The 16,242-nt window shown below is 42.5% G+C and overlaps 1 protein-coding gene across 1 annotated transcript in view; it reads right to left on the bottom strand.

The window, feature by feature from the left end:
* Positions 1-16,242, bottom strand: part of LOC111866698 — a 366,904-nt gene that overhangs the window by 50,404 nt on the left and 300,258 nt on the right. The window contains exon 6 of the mRNA XM_023855884.2: positions 11,369-11,440. Coding sequence (XP_023711652.1) covers positions 11,369-11,440 — 72 coding nt within the window. The remainder of the gene's footprint in view (positions 1-11,368; positions 11,441-16,242) is intronic.

Raw genomic sequence — 16,242 nt, 5'->3', positions numbered from 1 at the left:
TTGTGGCACCTGCTGCTGCACTGCAGTGGCTACAATGTCACTGTTAGACGCACTGGGAGCCTGTACTGACAGACCTGATTTCTGAAATTCCTGTTGTGGCACCTGCTGCTGCACAGGTTGCCGGACGCTTTTCCCCTCTGTCTAGTGGTGCTGGTGTTGATCGTCTTGCCGCAGTGCAGCTGCGTAGGATTGCTCTTGTGAGGTGAACTTGGAGAAGAACGTCCTCCCAGCTCCCTTTGGAGCTCGCTGTGCTCTTCTCCTTTGCAGTTCTCCTTTCGCATGGCTGCAACCTCGGTATGACGCTGGATGAGGTTTCTCTACTTCTATTGGGGCGCAATTGCAGCAACTCGGCGTAGATTCTGTATTCGTCTTTTCGGGGCATTCCTTATGCAGGTGGCCACCACCGCACCACAAACATCTTGGGGGTTTGATTTGTCTCATTCTGGTCCGTCACACTATCAATTACAAAGTAGATAACTTTCAGTCCAGTATGACATACAGGTCTATAACACTTCAGTCTTTATTCGCCTTACATGTTTCGATTCAAAAGAATCATCGTCAGAGGCGCACCACTACGAGCAGGAAACACTGTCACATAAGATGTTTAACATTATGCACTTAGGTTATGAATAGTGCTCACTATATCACAGTTTACCCTATGCAGCCATGTTGACGTGTAGATTTACGAGTGGTTTCGTTTAAGCGTATTTGCTGGGTATTCGATTGGGGTTTCCCACTGCACGCAATGTGATGTTCACTTTTCCATAAAATAGCTTCCCTCTGTATTTAAAATTGTATTAAAAATCTTTTGTATGTAAAAAATTAGTTATTATGTTAAAACTCGTGAACCAGCATTGGGTCATGTTGTTTTTTCTTCCGGATGGTAGAAGATGTCGATCATTTCTCTTGGTTGTATGTTCTTATTGTTAGTTGTGTAGTTTGCGTGCGTGCGGTGTCGTATGTACTATAGTACTACTGCAGTACAAGACAAGACCAAAGTTTTGGCAACTGTAACACTCTGTTAGGCCAGTTTGAGCTCTGTATGATGCTACCTTCATAATTATATAGTTAAGGCTATTCAGTCTGAATATCTCTCGAGATTTTACGTTTCTTGTTAAGGTAACAAGGAAGAGCGGTAGGGTTTCCACGTAGGTCTGTCCATTTGATGCTCTTCGATTGGTCGTCAATTGCCTCACGTTTATGATGTTAAAGCCTAAGCCCTCAAGGCTGTTGGAAATATCTTCTGCTGGCGTGTCTGGGGGAAGGTGGCGGATTAGTGCCTTGATAGGCTTCTATAAGGCACTGATCAGATCAGTAATGACTTACGCTTGTCCCGCCTGGGAACTACCGGCAGACACCTACCTCCTAAAACTGCAGCGCATGCAAAACAAGGTTTTGCGCACCGTTGGAAATTTTCCAAGGTGCACACCAGTCCGCGACTTGCACACGGCTTTCAACGTTCCGTATGTATACGATTATATAACAAAATTGTGCAGACGACAAGCAGAAGTCATACAAAATCATGATAATGAACATGTTCGCGGTATAGGACAAGGTGAAGCCAGACACATAAAATATAAGAGGTTTAAACTTGGCGGTGGTCAAGCTTATGATCGTTCAAATGACTAAGTTGCTGTTGTAGCGTAAGATCTGTAAGTTAGGAATGATCTGCTCTGTGAAGCCTGAACTGACAGAGAACTTGTGTAGTGCAAAAGGAAGAGTTTTCGATAACATGTTATATGTGCGAAATATACACTTGACAAAAGGTCGAGTGTATTCATAAGAGACACACCCATCTTCTCGTAAGAGAGGATTTTTTTTTTCGTTGGCACTACAGCCCCAGTGGGCCTATGCCTACCCCCATGAACTTCTCCGTTCACTTCGGTTTTTCTAGATCTTACACATTCGGTAGGACTCCTTGGGCGGGTGATCAGCTCGTCGCAAGGCCTCTACCTGTAGACAAACACAGAAAAACGCACACAAACATCCATGCCCTGAGTGGGATTCGAACCCACGATCCCGGCTTCCGAGCGAGCGAGACAGTGCATGCCTTAGACCGCTCGGCTACCGTGACCGGCAAGAGAGGATGTTACATAAGGACTATTACCGCAAGAGTTCAGTTAAAAAAAAAAGAAAACCTCTGGTCGTGGGCCTCAAGGGGCCTGACGCCAAGACGAACTGATTGGCGGTAAACCGCCAGTCGTACAGTAACTTAGACTTTGACTTTGACTATGATTAGTGCGAACTGGAACTAGTAGTTGAGAATTCAGTTTTCGGTAGGAGATAGACACGGGAAGTTCGTAGATGAAGAAGAATTAGAAGTCGGCCTGTGAGGACTTAACGTGTGATTAGAAGACCTTATTTATGTGTGCTGTAGTGCAGTTGTATCTGAATTGTGACAGTTATATGTAGTTCCTGTGTTAAAATCCCCTGCCAGCAAACGGATAAGGAAAACTTTGCAGAGGAATAGCCATTGTTTAGATCTGTTACCTAACAACGACTAGTTAAAGCAGATATAAAAGACTTTATTTATGTGCCATAGTTACGGTAATCTTGAAAAGAGTTATAATTAACTGTAGTTACGACCAGTGAATATCCAATAAATTGACTCAGCGATCCAAACCCGCGCCTTTTGTCACTAATACACGTGACACTATTCTCGGCGAGTGATGACGCAGGACTTTAGTGTCATATATAAAGAACACTGCGATCAATAGAAGGCACCCGAACGAGAGGTTTGCACGAATTGTCAATTACCTCGCGCGTCTCACTGAAGTCTACATAAAAGACCGCCCGTGACCGTGATGACGTTTTGTTCATTTATTTATGGTTTACTTAACGGGGAGCCGGGTTAGCTCAATCTGCATAGCTACGAGCTACGGGCTGGACGGCCGGGGTTCGATTGCCGGCAGCGGAAAGAGATTTTTCTCTACTGCACAGCACCCAGAGCGGCTCTGGGACCCACTGAGGCTCCTGTCCAACGGGTACCGGGATCTCTCTCCTTGGAGGATAAGCGGCCGGGGCGTGAAGACCTTCTGAAACAGAAGTATTACCGGTCGATCCAATTTGCTCGGTTTTTGGATATCAGATTTTAGATATTTCGAGCAGTAACTATAAAGATTATCTTAATGCATTTCGGCTCTGATGCCATGAAGTCCGGTAAAGAGTTACCAACATTGTGGAGGAGTCTGTTGCCTACATCTTCCGGCCCATTCTGAAGATGGAAGCAGCAGATTCAGCTGAAGATTTGGCAATGATGTACCAAGTTACACGGCGTCACATCCCACGAAAAAAAAACAGACATTTAACAACAATTCAAACTGCACTCTTCTGACTTTCGAGACCATGTGCTCTGGTAGTGGCTACCAATGTTTCGCAGTAATATTCTTCCTTCATCTTCAGGACAGGATGTTCCTCCGAAACCTTGACTTCCATCGATCAGACTATACACTTTCATGACCCAGATGCCAATGATTTTGTGACTATCAGGGTTGTAACTGTAGACGGGGTACGGATTGGGTATTGGATTTATTGACATCCTTGTACACACCACTCGGAAAAACAAGTAATTATGACGCTATCGCTGATTGCCACACGTTTCAAACCATCAGAACACGCTAAGTCTTCTCGGTATTCACTAGTCATATCCTGGCAAAGGATTTTAACACAGTAATTATAACAGCCTCACTGCAACTATAGCACGTATGAAAGTAAGTCCTTTCTTAACAGCCGGACTTATAAACGCTCGACTGAACTGGATCGCCGTCTCTTCTCAGCCTCCCTTGCAGAGCTCAACTGAACTGGACTGCCCCAATTGTCTTCTTTATAACCACTATACACGGACCGAATAGAAAACACCGTTTGTAACCATAACCCTATTGTTGTAGACACGTGTTTACCGATCTGTTTCTTAGAAACGGGTTACATAACATCGTTGTTCTATTGTTGCTTGCATGTATGTTGCGGGGCATTACCTAGCAATGGCCGTTATTTATAGTCACCGCCTAGCAACTAGTTTATACGCCATAATATTGTCACGTGTTTATGGGTATGTGACTAATAGTAACGGGTTCTGGATTGGATGACTGGATTTAGTAACACATTCTTGTACAATCTCTCTTAATTATAATCAATTACAACAGCTCACAATAAATGACTGCCGAGAATTCGCTCCATTCTGGTTCTCTCTCTCCGACTGACTGCTGATATACGACTGGTCTCGAGGCGGACCCACAGAAAACACATCCGTTACCCAGCAATGGTTATATGTGAACCACATAGAAAACACCGCTTCCTCTGTTGTATTTACAGCGCGTTGCATAGAAACGGAAGTAATCCGATTGTTGTCTGCGAATTCGTTGTCGCTTCTTGTTATAGGCTTTACCTAGCAAAGGGCTGTTCACCAAGAATCTCTCTCTGCGGGAACGTGTTTATCGAGCCGTTGCCTAGCAGTGGATACGTCACAATATGAATATTCGCCGCAGTGAGAACATCGGCATTGTCCGTTCTACATCCTTGTCGGGACCTGCATTCTTCAGAAACTGAGATGTACGTGAGATATCCGAGTCATCCTCCACCCGACAACATTAACGGACACAAAAAAACATCACACAGAGACATGAACATAAACTTGGCTCTTAAGACTGAAAATGTGAAGAACCATGACAAATAAATCTGGAACAAGACAAGCGTTTAAATGCACCACTTACTTGTAATTGTCATCAGCACGTAACACGAATATTCCCTCAAATGCAGCGAGTGACAAGGGCGTCTATACGTCGTTTACAGTTAACGGCTACAAACATTTTAAATCAGCAAGAGATATGCCGGTATCTCATAAGCGGTGTTTTCCCTTGGAAATGGCCATAATATCGCAGAGGGTCTCATGTTAATGCTTCACAAATGGGCCATTATTTATGATGGTGACTCACATATATGTTAACAGTCTTCCCACCGTTTGCATCTATTTTAGCTCGTAAGAAAACCACGGGAAGAGCTCGTCCATGGATTTTCTGCTGTAACCAAAACAACAGAAAAGAAAAAAAAAATATTAACTTCTCCTCCCTAAGCCTTTATGCATCTCCTACGGCAGGAAATGCGGTTAGACTCTTAAAGGTAGAGTAGTTACTCGTATTATTTTCGGTTACACGAGGATACACAGACATTAAAACTTGAGATAATTTGAACAGTTTTATGTTCTGGGATACAACGCTGTGTGCTCCGCTGAAAGTCAACCGATGTTTCAGAGGAATATGTCGCCGTCATCTTCAGGATCGAAGAATACGCCAAACAAGAAAACAGAGCTCTGATTGTCACCTGCTTCCAGGTTGGTTTCTTGCCTTACTTTTCGACCCTGATGACGAAGGCGACATGTTCCTCCGAAACTTCGGTCGACTTTGAACCAACTACAAGGCGTTGTATCTCAGGAGGTAAGAGCTCTTCATAACCAGCGGTCTGAGAACCTCAAATCCTGCAGTGAGATAATTTGTTTAAACAGTATACTTCACAAAAAAAGTAGTATTGTGTACGTGGTATATATGTACATGTATATGTATATACTGACCAACTGACCGAATCTCAACTTTTCCAGAATAGTACTGCTCTGTGGAATTGCCCTCTCTGTGTGTTATTCTGTATGACGCTATCAGCAGCTGGATTAAGTAGCGTTGAGCAGGGCGGATTGGAAAGGATTGGGAAGGAAGCGGTCGTGGCCTAATCCAGGTATTTATTTACTGCCACTATAGCCTTGTGTGGGCCTTGGCGTCCTCCACTGTTTCATAACAGTATTTTTTCGGGCGTGTGGTCGTTAGCCCAACGCTCAACCCCAAACAAGAGGACCAGAGACTACACTTTGCCTGGCCCCTACCCTTTGACATGTCTCGCATGGGGTGCTCTACCAGGAGATTGGCTACCGCCAGCATAATTCTCAGGGCAATTGGGTCGTGTATAGCTACTCTTCACGATAAAACAGTCGTCTTCAAGGAATCTAATCGAAGTACTATCCCAGAATTTACTTGCAGGGACTGAGAAAACAATGAAAAGCTTCGGCCAGAATAACCTATTATCATCGGATAATGACGTAGATGGTTAAGTCATTATCGAAGATTTTTTTTATTTCTAGTGGGGTGGGACTAAGTTCCTTGCACTGCGGCCACTTCTGGCCTATTGTACCAGCCTCAGATGATACGTGAGGGTGATTGTGGAGAAATTGGTGGAATAAAGATTGCAGAGGTAACCGAACTACTCGGAGAATCCTGCCCCAGCGTCACTTTGTCCACCACAAATCTCACTTACCAGACCCAGGATCGAACCCTGGCCGCCGCGGTGGGAAGCCAGCGACTAACCGCTTGAGCTATGGCGCTGCTATCGAAGAATTACTAGATTCTATTCTCAACAAGGCATGGGGGCCAAAATCGTCAAACCGGAGATCTCACTGAACACACAGGGACTTTGGATCCATAACGTTTACTCAAGGTATGATGTGCCCTCAAAGAAGTTTTAAACAAAGTCTGCCTTTGGAGGCTAGCTGCAACTCAGTGATCGTTAAAATATTTCAACATAATTCCTAAAGTAAACAACGATTAACGACTAACTACAAAACTTGCTGAAAGTAAGTTGTAATGTTCCAGTCTTATCGAATGTATCCCTTCATACAACACGACCATTCAATAACTGGTATGAAACTTAACACTGGAAAGCAATAGGCGGTTTGGCTGCTCTTTTACGTCTCTTCAGAGCATGCGGCCATGGGAGTTCGTGCGTATGTCCGTGAGAGCGCTGTTATTTGGAAATAAAACTTGGAAGCTTATAGCACAATATAATCCGGACAAAAACACGATTCTTGTCACGTACTAACTATTTCCATGTTGACCTAACCTAACAGACGTAACGCTGCGTTCCACTGCGTCTAGAACACATTATGGGCTGGCCCCTTTAGACACTGCTACAGTGGCGGCTCGTAAGAAGCAACGTGCGGTACAAGAATTTCATTCTAATGCCAGTAGGAACGGTGCGTTTAGATTTTAAACGTAAAGGTAAAGTTGTCCCTGTGCTTAACTAATTAAGTACTATGCCATGAAGACGTATAGGGGAGTGGATGTACAGATCCACTTTTCTTGACCTCGGCCCTAGTTGGAGGTGAGTGGTCAGCTTCAAGACCCGGCCGCTTTAACCCCGTACCAATTGTATAGGAGGCTGGGTGGGTCCCAGAGTCAGTTTGGATGACGTGGAGAAGAGAAAATTCTTCAGCTTACCGGGACTCGATGTCCGGCCCCTCGGTCGTCTAGCCCGAATCCAATCACTATACCAACTGCGCTACTTAGATAAATCCAATAGATTTGAGGTTTTCACGGAGGTTAATATGAGGAATACGAACTTCTGGGCGGTAATGCCGTGTAGTTCGGAGACAGCCAGACCTTTCGGAGGAACATATCGCTCCCATCTTCAGGGTCAAAGAGAAAGATAAATAAGAAACCAGCAGAAGCAGGCGACAAGCTTGCTGCCAGTGTCTGTTGGTTTCTTCTGTGGTTTACTCTTCGGTTTTGAAGATGGAAGCGATATGTTCTTCCGAAATTCCGGTGTCCCTCAGATCTAAGCGGTGTTACAGAAGCCCGTACTCTTTTTAATTCTCTTTAATTTCCGATCAATTAGAATTTGTATTACAGACTACCAATGGACGTTTGTAGACTGCAGGTCTTACAAGAATCTGCGTTCTGATGTGGAAAATAGTTTCGGTTGGAAAACCTCTTGGTAGACCGTGGAAAAGTCATAAACATAAAATTAAGATGACACTGAAGTAGATGGGGTTTACGGGGTAAGAAATATATGAAACTAGCTTAAGATTATAACAAAATATCTGGTTTTCTCTTAATTTATGTTTATTTGCTGCATGGTTTGTTTAACGACGCCACAACAGCACACCACACAGACTTACAGCAGGACTGCTTAAAGTAAGAACTGTTGATCCAGAGAAACAGCCGTCGCTAGCGAATGGCTCTGACACAGCATTCGTTTCTAGGCAACGGCGATGAAACAAACAACGGAACGCCTGTTGCTAGGCCGCAGAATCATAATAAGCAAGACAAGACAGCCGCTGCTAAGGAACGGCTCAGTAAAAATTTTCCCGTGGAAACGGATATGCATGGAACAGAGAAACGATGTTTTCTACGTGGTTCGTACCCAAATGTTATAAGCAAGGGACAAGGTTAGAGTACTTGAGCACGAAAGCAGTGGAATATCTATTGTTAGAATCAGTTACCGGCTATAATTAAGTGTAATTATGAGTTGTGTCTTAAAGGGTCAATAAATCCAACATCCAACTCAAAACCCCCGTCGAGAACCACTCATACGTGTGACAGTATGATTAGTGAATAATGAACTGAAAACTGTGCGCAAGACATTGACCGTGGCCTCGTTTGAGATAATATTCCGGCATTTGTCTGAAGGGCTGGTGGGAATCACTAAAAGCCTCAGTCAAAATAATACATGTGCCAGCTGAGATTCGAACCATGAGATCCCCAAATATAAATCAGAATTATTACATCCTCAGCCACCTCCTTCGGCTCTGGAGTCCGCTGTCACAGAACCCCGTGTTAAAGATAATAGTTCCACCGGAGGGAGTGGTAACATTTCCTACTAAAAGATCTTTTCGCGCCACTCCAGATTTCAAACAAAGGATTTCTGCCTCAGTTAAATTAAACGGCAGGGTTGAGGGAGCCTATGCCTCTGATATGATGCGGAACGGAAGTTTTCTGCTGGTGGGAGTGCCCATTTACATATCGACGAACCGGTGTTCGACATCTTACATTGCTCATGTTTTGATGTTACGAGCGCAAAAGCGATTCAGAGCTTCGGACAGTATCACACGCCAACTTCAAGAAGACAACACTTTCTACTCGCCAGTTTATTCACAGAGAACTGTCTAATACACAACATAGTTGGTTCCTATGAACACGGTAATGAACCTTCCAAGTTCTGCAATATCTGAGGAATTTCTTGACTTGCTCAGTGCCTGTCAGGTTATCAAGAAGAGTTCTTCTCTCTGGAGATCGAAATTTATTTTTAAATATATACGCATTCATGGGGAAGGCGGTGGTGGCAAGCTCAGCATATGTCCTCCCCCACCCTGGATTTTTGGAAAATTCGAAACTGAAAAGGAAATATACTAAATTTTACTACCTAAAATTAAAAATATTTAAAAATACATTCCATCCTGAATGCCCTAAGAAGCTCAGCAAAATAATCTTAAACGGCTTATCATCATGACGATAGTGTTATAGTTATTTCTAGTTACGATCTGTTCACCAATCTAAACCCCGTCTACAGTCACCCTAACATGTGACAATATCTTTAACCCCATCTGCGGTTCAGATTCACCCCTCTCATTAAATTTAAAACAGATATGGGCATAAAAGGGTCACTATATTCTACATAAAACTTCTGAAACAGGTTCTTCATCTGGATGAGCTACATGTAAATATGTAACCCACGGGGACCGCCACTGCTCTGCGGTCAGAACATACCTCTTCAGGTCACGTTTTGCTAAGAGGAAGCTTTTCATTTCCCACTGAATCAAGGAGTGCCTGAAAGCTAACAAGACATACTAAATGAAACGTTAAATAGTTTCCACACAGGTTTAGCTACCCATCTGACGAGACATACAAATGCCACACTATCTGTCTGACGCAGCAAACTGATTTTGTTTAATTTACTTGAATTATTTATAAGTGTCAATAAGTAAACACCTGGGTGACGAGTTCAGCGTCAATATAGAGAGTGAGCTGTACCAGGATCTAAACACCACGCCATAAATACTCATAAAGAAAGAAAGGTAAAGCTCCACGCTTTCCTAATCTTGGCATTGGATGAAGGTCAGCTGTCGACTTCAAGCCCTTTTAACTCCGTGCAAAGAATGCTGCTACCAACTGGACGAGAGACTGAATAGGCCCCAGAGTTAATTTGGACACAGTGATGAAGAGAAAACTTCCTACCATACATCCCATTAACCATTCAAATAATTTTGTTGAAATTTTGTAGGCAGAACATAGTGACATGTTGAGCTATGGATGACGCCCCTCCCCCCCGCCAGCCGTGATGCAGCGAGCGAAGCCGAAGTGAGCCGATGTTAGCCGAGTCCTAGCATCCTGGTCGCTATGCAACGCGAGTCAACAGCGATGACGTCACCAAGGGTACCGCGGGTTGTTAGGCAGCGCGGGTATACAGGATTGCGAGAGACGACGGTAGTAACAGCGGTTACTACCGCTAGCGTTGCTAGCAACACAGCGCCAGGCAACAAGGGTGCTTATTACGTGGCCGTTTTCTGTATTGTCCGATCGAGGCTACATGAGGAGCAGCGAAGGCTATTCACAGTTAGTCCTGGAGCTACCTACGAGTCAGTCCTCGAGCTACCTCCGAGTTAGTTCCGAGTTAGCCAGCAACCAGTCAGTTGTATTCTGGCATTTGGAGTGTAGTATTTGTGATACTACAGATAGCAGTAATTGTGAATCTGTAACTTGGGTGATTGTAAGAGCGAATGTGAAATAAAATTCGCTATATCAAATACGGCGTGAAGTTATTTGTCGCGTTATACGCCCAACACGTGACAATATTCAGTAATTGACAAGTAAATCAAGTAAGAACTTCTGGTACTTAAGTATGAATAGGTGACCCAAATAATATTAAAAGTTGTCCGCCATGTTAGCACTGCCAACCATTAATTAGTTTACTTGTAAAAACAAATGCAAATCCTAACTTCGTTGACACGTTGTTTGAGGCGAAATTTAAGGTTAGGCATTGGGTCTTATCTGTGTAAATAAACTTCTACGTTTAGCAGAACTAACATGGGGGGGGGGAAACAATTGTTCAGCTGAAACCTTAACGTGTCGAAACTTAACATTATACCTACAGCACTACTTTCAACCTATAAATGACTGCTAGAGCCACCCATGCCAGACAGGTCAGAGAGTAGGGGCCAGACGAAGTGTAGTAGTGATCCTCCAAGTTCGGTGTTGAGCGCGGGGCTACGGACTCCAGTCCGGAAAAAATTATTGTTATGAATCCACTAGGGTTACCACGGAGGAGGCTAAGACCCAAAAAAGTTGCAGGGCCAGTGAAAAATACGAAGAAGAGATACAACTACAAGTGAATCACATAATCATATTCTGATTTCCTGCTTCACAGTCTAACATTAGCCAGTGTAAAAACTGAAATGTTGGAAATTAGAGCGATTTGAATGAAAATTGTATTATTTTCCATAAAACAAGGAAATTTAAACATGCAGGATCATGCACATCTTTAAGATAATAAGCAGAACAGGATATGATTATATCCACAGATGTCTGTGATGAAACATGATTATTATTTCTCTCACCCAGTTCGCGCTACATACGGCCATTTTGTATCTCCGCCTCTCATTGCGGCAGCGAGACGGGTCTCTGACGATCTGAAATACCACAAAACTTTCGTTTAGTAACAATATACAAGCTATTCACTGAAAGATTTACAGTCTAGTGCGTTCAGCTAAGATGAAAAATGGCGCCTGTAAAACCTGCGTTTAGACTGACCAAAAAAGAAAAAAAAAATAGTTTTTAAACCGGAACAGATAAATTGTGATCAGCCACACACCAACATGCAACAAAGACAATACAATCTATATTTTACGAGCTCCAAACTTATACAAATTCACAGAGAAGTAAACAGAATCGCAACATATATATCCGTTATGCAACTGAAACAGTAAAGAAGTTATCTATAGAAATGCTGTTACAGTCAAGTTTAGGACGGCGTGTGTTTGTATAGTGTCGAGTTTTACTACTGTCCTCTGAAACGCGTGAGCCAAGCTGACATTATCTTTGAAAATTTAAGTTCATATAAACAAAAAATCAGTTTCTACTTAACAGAAAACATACGAACCTATGTAAGATTTGAGGCTTTCACGGCGGTGACTATGAAGAAAGCAGTCTTCTGGGCTTTGGCGCCGTGTATATGTGGTGTTAACCGACGTTTCGGAGGAACGTATCGCCCCCATCTTCAGGGTTGAAGAAAAAGTATAGGTAAATCTGCAAGCGACAACACCGTGAGACACGGTAACGCAGACCGCGGGAAATAGTCACCGTTTATCGTTAAGAATTACATGAAACACATAAACGCACTCTGTTGTCAAATTCAGAGTTCTCTTCCGTTTTAAAGCAGGAGGTAAAAGTGCAGTTGTCCTTGTGCTTAACTAATGAAACACTCTGGCATGAAGGCGTATGGGGGAGTGGATGTATAGGTCCACATTTTCTTTACCTCGGTACTAATTGGAAGTGAATGGTCAGTTTCACGCCTCGGCCGCGTTACCCCCGATACCAATTGTATAGGAAGTTGGGTGGACCCCAGAGCCGGTCTGGACGACTTGGAGAAAAGACAATTCTTGACCCTACAGGGACTTGGTCATCCAGTCCATAGCCAGTTGCTATACCGATTACGCTATCCCGGCTTATAAATGCAGGTGGTACACTGTAATTTAAGGGTTAAAAATGGATATGCTGCCATCTTGCAGGACTATTGGACTGCAAAGAAAGCACAGCTGGTTTAATTTTCAAGAGGTGAATAGGATAAACTAAGAATAGTGATCGCTCGCTCCACTAATGTACGCATGCGCGCAAATGAACTTCACCTTGTTGGATTTTGGGTGTTCGCAGGAGTGACCACAGGCAGTGACTACGCGGAGTACTTGATTCGAGGATGTGACGTCACTGTCTTCTGAGATGTGACGTCACGTTGCCTGGAGAAACGTATTGGCTCGTTGAATCTTGCTGTTTGCTTGGCTCAGTCTTCGACATTATATGTTAAGGTAACAAATTCCTCCGAAACGTCGGGAAATTTCTACCGGAATACTCGGGGTCACATCAGAAAATACATTCTTAGAACTTGTCGAATTCCTTAAGAAAACTTATGTAATATAAAAATTAGCGTTCAACGTGTATAGTTTTACTGAGATAAAAGTTATCCCTGTGCTTAACTAATTTAGCACTACGCCATGAAGGCGTATGGGGGAGTGGATGAATTGATCCACATTTTCTTGATCTCGGCACTAGTTGGAGATGAGTGGTCAGCTTCATGTCCCTGCTGCTTTACCCACCAGGAAAGAGCTCCTGGTACCCATTGGATAGAAGACTGGATGGGCCTCAGAGCCGATCTGGACGACGTGGAGAAGAGAAAATTCTTGACCCCACCGGGAATCGAACCCCGACCCCTCAGTCTTCCAGCCCGTAGCCAGTCACAATACCGACTATGCTATCAGATATGTGCATTTAATTTGAAACATTTTTTTTAATTAATATTACCTTTCTGGTGTTAGACCGCGTAGACTGGTACCATCCCAGGAGATAAGACTCTTCCTAGTCAACGTGTGGGACCAGAAATTTCGCATTTTTCGAAATGCTTCGAAATACGTGTAATAGCGGCCTAGATTGAGGTACCATCCCGACACTTGTAGGTACTGAGAAAATCCATGAAAACCTGTCATGATAGTCGGTCTCCGGGTTGTAATTTGAACTCCGAACCTCCTGATTAAGAATCACCATTACCAACCACTTCACTGGCTTTACATATATCATTTTGTTTACTAATTAATGATCAAAATTAACTTATAGCATATTAGTGGAGATCTTCACCGAACGGTATAGCGACGGGCTACGGGATGGACTGATGGAGTTGGACTCTCAGCAGGGACAAAAGATTTTTCTGTATTCCACAGCGTCCAGACCGTCTCTGAGGCCTACCCAGCCACTTATTTAATGGGCACAGAGGGGGGCGATTTCTTCGGGGTTAAAGCGGCCAAGGCGTGAACCGAGGTCAAGAATGGTGGAGCTATACATTCACTCCCCCATACGTCTTCATAGCGTGCTGCTCAATTAAGTGCAGGGAAAATTTTACCTTTTTACCTTTTTCACAAACTTGTTGTAAGTTTATATAAACACCATACATAATCTGAATCTTTGACGGTGATCATGCGCAATGAAGTCTATCGTTACGATCTGTCTTTGAATACTGTCACGTGACAGGATGTGATTCTAGGCGAGTTTTGGATTGCTAATTAGATTTATTACACACTTATACAACTAGTTACTACTCTTCAAAAATCATCATAGGACACACAATGTCTTATGAGTTTTCTGTGTCTTCATCAGCCGTTGCCTGGTGATGGATCCCAACAATGTCCTCCGCTTCCATCCTCAAGCTCTCACTGGCTGGTGACTGCTTCACAACTAACTCATTGCTCCAACTATCGACTCTCAATTGACTCTCATTAACTGTCCTGTCTCGGCAAGGACCGCGCAGAAAACACCGTCTCTATGTTGTTTCCAGTTGTTGCGGTGCAAGCATGCTTGTTTGCGAAGCCGTTAATCAGTAACGGTTTTTGTATAGCTGCTTCTTTCACGGTCGTTGCCTAGCAACGCGTCCAAATACCATAATACGAAGAGTATCCATCATTTCGGAGGTAGTCTCCGAAACTAATTTCATATTGACACACGTGATCGTCCGAGAAGACTTCATTGAATACATAAGTATTGATTTCTTCACATAGCCCCTTCTTCCCCCAAATGTCTATAGGCCTATTCCACTGTCCTTTTTGTTTCTGTTCTTTCCCTCATAATCTGAATTCAGTTCGCTCAGAATATGCAGTCGGCGGTAGCCCCTAGTTTCCATCATTCTAAAATCCATCATGGTCTTCATAACTCTGCAGTAAAAATATGCAATTTAAACACACAGAATAAACCACTGTCGGTGGCAGATATATCCCAGATACAAGCAGGCCATGCTGCTTACATTAATCATATTATTTCCCCTACTTTCCAGGAACCAACACCACAGCTACGTCTATGTTACATAAACAATGGATACCACATGGAGTCCAGGAGCTCTCGGCAGTACATCCCGTTCAGTGCACAGAATTTCGAATATTTTACGGCACATTACCCATTTTTCCATACATGCCGCGTGAAATTATGTTAACACAGTATGCCGAAAGAGCACTGTACATGAAAATAATAACGATAACACAAAAAAATGAGGACGTCGCAAGGAGGTAACGGAAGTAAAGATAAAGAGCGATGCTCTCAAGCAAATGTATTTTAATATGAACGACGAGAATGCAATAACATTAGAATAAAGAAAAATATAAATGGAACAGTCAGCACAACAAAGTATTGAAACCGAGAAGAATTAGACACTACAGCATCAACATTGGTTTATTGGTGCAGATGTTAGTGCTACATATTTCGACATTCCTTTATGTCATCTTCAGGTATACATGAAAAAAATAGTGATAAGTTTTTGAATATGTTAACGCATTAATATGGATAAATATTTTACATTAATATGTTTTATAATATCACAATCCTTAATTCAAATTATGATCAAAAAAATATACACCTATATTGTTTTTATTTATGTTATTATCTATGTTAAATCGAATAATTAAAAATAAATACTATGTATGTGTTGCTATGGCCTGTCACTAGCGTATAGATTTGGGAGTCGAATTATACACTTATTATTATTATTATTATTATTATTATTATTATTATTAAAAATTGAATGACACACAACAGGATACATATTATGAAATCAACACTGGAATATTTTAGCTTATGAACTAATGCAGTGTAGCTGTTTCAAAAAATGAACAGTTTCCTGAGGATGGCCAAATAAGGCCGAATTAATTGTAATTTTAATATCCTTTTTAAATTAAGGATAAACTGTAAATGAAGTTGCATTACAGACGGAAGTAAGCGTGTCAAGTGACAAAACAGTTGAAATGTATCACATTTCCGAAGGGTGTATTATCCAAAATCATCCTGTGGTGCATGTAACTTGGACATACATAGTACTTAATCTCCATTTTGATCAGCCTTAGACCAACCTCATTACTAACGTCTAAAAGAGTTTCAGTGATTCCCCTTTATTACCGTAGCTTGCATAATAATCCACAAATAACTAGTAGTAGGAAGTGTCGTAAAAATATATAAATACGATATAATAAAATATATTGTCATTGTTGTCAGCAAGTAAAATAACTTGGTGGCATATACACGTACACAAGAGTTCATAGTCAGCAATTGATAAACATTCTATACATCTGGAGTCGATATTTCATTTCGAGCTATTCTGAGCACATACGTAAACCACTGTAATTCACTTCCGTCCCAATCTTGGGCGACAAAAGGGAGGGTACAAGTCAGTCACATCCCTCCACCC

This window comes from Cryptotermes secundus, unplaced genomic scaffold, assembly GCF_002891405.2.
Source record: "Cryptotermes secundus unplaced genomic scaffold, Csec_1.0 scaffold66, whole genome shotgun sequence".
NCBI classification, from domain to species: domain Eukaryota; kingdom Metazoa; phylum Arthropoda; class Insecta; order Blattodea; family Kalotermitidae; genus Cryptotermes; species Cryptotermes secundus.
This window is presented reverse-complemented; position numbering and strand designations above follow the sequence as displayed.